The sequence below is a fragment of the Sitophilus oryzae genome, unplaced genomic scaffold (assembly GCF_002938485.1).
Source record: "Sitophilus oryzae breed Bouriz unplaced genomic scaffold, Soryzae_2.0 scaffold_1306_pilon_pilon, whole genome shotgun sequence".
Lineage (NCBI taxonomy): Eukaryota > Metazoa > Arthropoda > Insecta > Coleoptera > Curculionidae > Sitophilus > Sitophilus oryzae.
This window is the reverse complement of record NW_022145956.1, coordinates 1-4,250: the sequence shown is the minus strand read 5'-3', so window position 1 is coordinate 4,250 and position 4,250 is coordinate 1. Positions and strand designations below refer to the sequence as shown.

The window sequence follows — 4,250 nt, the reverse complement described above, 5'->3', positions numbered from 1 at the left end:
CTGTTCACACTTCGTGCCGTCATCGTCATAGTCTCCAAACCATAGGTCATGACAGGCAAGACGCATTTGTTGTAAACGTCTCTTTTTAGGCTATTTGGGATTTTGCTTTTGAATATAAAGTTAAGTTTACCAAAAGCTGCCGATCCGAGTTTGATCCTTCTAGAAATTTCGGTTGTTTGATTTTCCTTGCCGAGTGCATAATATATGGCCGAAGAAAAATATAAGCTGCTATAATACACGTTTCCTAACACTGTTGTACAAATAATATAGAAATTGCAGCAATATACGTATCACCTATGGTATCACCAGTACAACGTTTGATTTGATGCAAACAGTAACTGTGTTTGACGAGAAATGCGAATTAAATAGGTAGTTTATGGTGTGATTGTGTTAGTGATTTACTAATAATTTTGCTGATGCAAGTTTCCCGAGTTTTCATAAAAACATTTGAAACTGACATGTTTACTTTAGTTCATTGTGATACCAATTTAATAAACTTTAAAATTATGAGGTTAATTATGAGGTAAATAATGAGCATTAATATGACGAAGATATGTAAATAGAATATTAATAATATTTGAAGTTAATTTATTTCAGAATCACAAAAGTACAGCGATACAGACAAGATACAGCGTGAGTTTCCTACCATCTGGAGGATTTTATGTCACTAATACCATTTGTACGCTGAAGCAACGGAAGTAACGAGTAACGAATACTTTGTAACGAATATCGATATCAACAGTAACGTATACATACGAGTATTCAAATTTTCGTTACTTTTACACCTCTATTGTTTAGTCGGCGCTTTAGTTAGTAAATAGGAATCATTTCTATTCAGTTGACTAAACAGTTTAATAAATCTGCTACTTGCCAAGTACTAGATCGGGTTGTTTACACCGTGCAGGTCACTAAATTCAGCAATTAATTAAGTAACTTGCTTTAGCTACTTGACACGTGTAAATTAGGCTTTAGGTACCTTGGCATTTGCCTGGTTTTGCATTGTTATATATAATCAAATACCTTTCTACCCGAAGGTGTAAGGTATAATAAATTAAATAAATTCACTTAATTGCTACACTATACACAAATTGTTTCCATCTATTTTTGTCTCTTGCTAAACTTTTGGCTTCTGTTAATGTTAGTCCTCTTTCCTGTACTATCTTCTCTATTGTGTCATTCCATGTTTTAGTTGGTCTTCCCCTTGGTCTCTTTCCCTGCATTTTAGCTTCCCACACGCCTTTTACTGGTATGTCGTTGTTCATTCTGATCAAATATCCATACCACCTAAGCTGGCATTGCTCAATTTTATTCAGGATCGAATCTACTTTTAGTTCCTCTCTTATAAAGCTGTTCCTTAGTCTATCTTTCCTTTTTACCCCAAGTACTCTTCGTAGATCTAACATCTCCATTCTTTGGTTTTGCATTGTTACCTTGTTCAATTTTAACTTAAAAACAGATACAGTTATTCTTAAGTTACTTAAAATTGGCTAGTTCAAAATTGTTCAAATTTGGTATGTGTATTCAGCATACGCAGACCTTTAAAAATCCTATTTATAACTTCGCTGTAAAATTATCATAGAAGCCAATATCTGGAGAGTTCAAAATTTGCATGCGATTTTCCTATGTTTCCAACCACGATGCACCACCCGGTATAACATTTTTGCTGATACAGATATGGCACGTTTTTCGATAAATTAGGTAAATAATTTTTATTGCAAATTGAATATTATCGCTAATATTGTTCAATACATTTGAATATTGTTAAATAATATCTAACAAAAACACCGATTTTATACACTTTTGTAACAGAGTATCAAATACTGAGGAAATTTTATAAATGCTGGTACCAGTATGTTAGGGAATTAACCACAACTTTAAAAATACGGATTTTAAAAGATTACAGAACATAATATAACACACGGAAACCAGTAAACAATAATGCATGCTATTGTAATTGTCCAATAAAGTGTGAAATAATCATAATGCTATCTAGAAACGACCTAGAACGCAGGCGCTACAGAGGCTTGCCCCAAAAAAAATAGTTAGAATGTTATCACGTAGTTTAGTTCAGGCAGTAAAACTTGCTTTAGAAATATGTTTCAGCAGCTAAATAAACTATTTTATCCTGCCTTATGGCAATGGTTAATTTGATTAAGGATAATGATTACTTTACGAAGGTAGGTATAAAACAACTACACGCGCGTTGTTGTCGGTGTCGAATTCTAGCATAGGACGGAATTTTTTTGAGTCGTATAGCATGCATTCGGAATTTTTAAGCGGGTTTTATTAGCAAAATACAGGGTGGCGCTTCTCATACGACGACGCGGAGGCTCCAAGGAGAACGACAATTTGTATTGAAATGAAGGCTTTTGTGAGCACATGTAGGTTAATTCAGAGCACTTTTTAAAAATATAGTGTCTCCGAAAAAATCCATATCAAAGTTGTGTTTTTTGTATCAGGATTACTCTATATATATATATATATATATATATATATATATATATATATATATATATATATATATATATATATAATATATTAAATGATTTTCGGTTTGGTTGACATAATATTGAACATTTCAAGAAATAAACAACAATTTTAAATTTTATTAGAAGCTACCTGAATTGGAATTGACCCATCGTATGTCTCAATTATTTTTATTTATCTTAATAAATCCGAAATTTAAAGAATCCTATAACAAATTTCCAACGCATTTAATATCTGATTTAACAAACTTGTTATATTGATACATTTCCAACGCATTTGATATTGATTTAACAAACATAAAATGTTATTGACCAACATAAATTAATGAATAAATTGCGGGTATTAATAATTGATATAATTTCGATTATAAACTAATTTGAGGAGAATAATCCTGGAAATATATTTCCAGAGGCTTTCAAATTTAATTCCAAATCCTTCAAACAAAGATTTTCTTAGATATTTGATTTAGTTAGTATTATTTATTATTTTATTTTTTATTTATTCTTTATTATTTTATAAAATCTAGGTGACCGTGATATGTCTGACGTTAGTTTATATAACATAGCTGTCTAATTAGTCCAACTTTAATAACTAGTTATCATTTTGTTAAAACAAAACAGATTCTCAGAAATTTGCCGAAAATGCGAACTTATTGGATATCAGAAAGAACTGATAGGTATGATTCTATTAGTTGGTGAATGCCAGTGTGCATTTACTAATTACTATTAATAGAATACTTAAATGCTCCTAATTTGATCTATTCCGTTTTTTTATGAAGATATGTTAAAGGCAGTGTTTACAAAACTCGACCAACTTTTGTCGACAACATGAGTAGAATTATGCCAGTGGCGGCTCGTCAGGGTAGGCAAGGTAGGCGGCGCCTATCCTAAAATTTTGGCAGACTTTAAGCGGTTTGGTACATTACATTATTTACTATTAATGTTGCCAATACATAAAAATACTGTTAATACACGGAAGTGTGTTTTAATAATCAATATTATTTTAATATTTGTGGTCTTGTATATTAAAATATTCACTACCGCTGGCGTCCGCTGCGTTAGAAAACTAATAAAATAATTTTGACCGTTGGAACAAACGCCATAGTTCGGCGATTTCTACATCGCCTACTATCAGAGTCGATGCACGACGTACGGCAGTCTTCTGTCTCTGTCTAACACATCGTGCGGTAGCGACGCGATGTAAGCCGGAGTTGTATCGTATTAAGGCGGAGCTTAGGCGAAATCTCCGGTCGCCTTCGCATGAAGTCGTGGAGGCAGGGTTGGAAAAAATCATGATTTTTTTAAAAAAATCAAAAAAATCAGATTTTTTTTATTTAAATCACATTTTCTTGATTTTAATAGAAAACATTATTTAAATCGGATTTCGAAATAATTAGGACTTAATTTCAATTAAAGTCCTGTCCTAAATGGCTAAATCTTCATAACTCTGCCCGATACTGACAACATTAACAATTCTACGGCGCGTGTCATTTTTTCGCATCAGTCACCAATATATTCGCTCGCTTCAGATCAAAAGGATTTTTTTTGAAATGTCACAAGAGTATTAATTTTTGTCGTTTCAAGGCCTAAGCATAACAGTAAATCACTTTTACACCTAAGCGCAAAAGTACAAAAATATATTATTAAACTGATATTAAGCGTCAATTTCAACGAGTATACAAATTGTTTCGCGATTACTTAAAAGGTATTACTTTTTATATTATTTGCAACGTTTGAGATTGATTAAAAAATTATTTGTAATAT

At 31.9% G+C, this 4,250-nt stretch overlaps 1 protein-coding gene across 1 annotated transcript; it reads right to left on the bottom strand.

The window, feature by feature from the left end:
* Nucleotides 1-1,061: 1,061 nt before the first annotated feature.
* Nucleotides 1,062-1,424, bottom strand: LOC115874863. Its single transcript, XM_030890161.1, has one exon. It carries the CDS (start codon nt 1,422-1,424, stop codon nt 1,062-1,064), a length of 363 nt encoding a protein of 120 aa, XP_030746021.1.
* Between the last annotated feature and the right edge of the window lie 2,826 nt (nt 1,425-4,250).

What these genes read in the sequence shown, in the direction of transcription:
- LOC115874863 (XM_030890161.1), bottom strand. Translation starts at nt 1,424, where the DNA reads ATGCAAAACCAAAGAATGGAGATGTTAGATCTACGAAGAGTACTTGGG.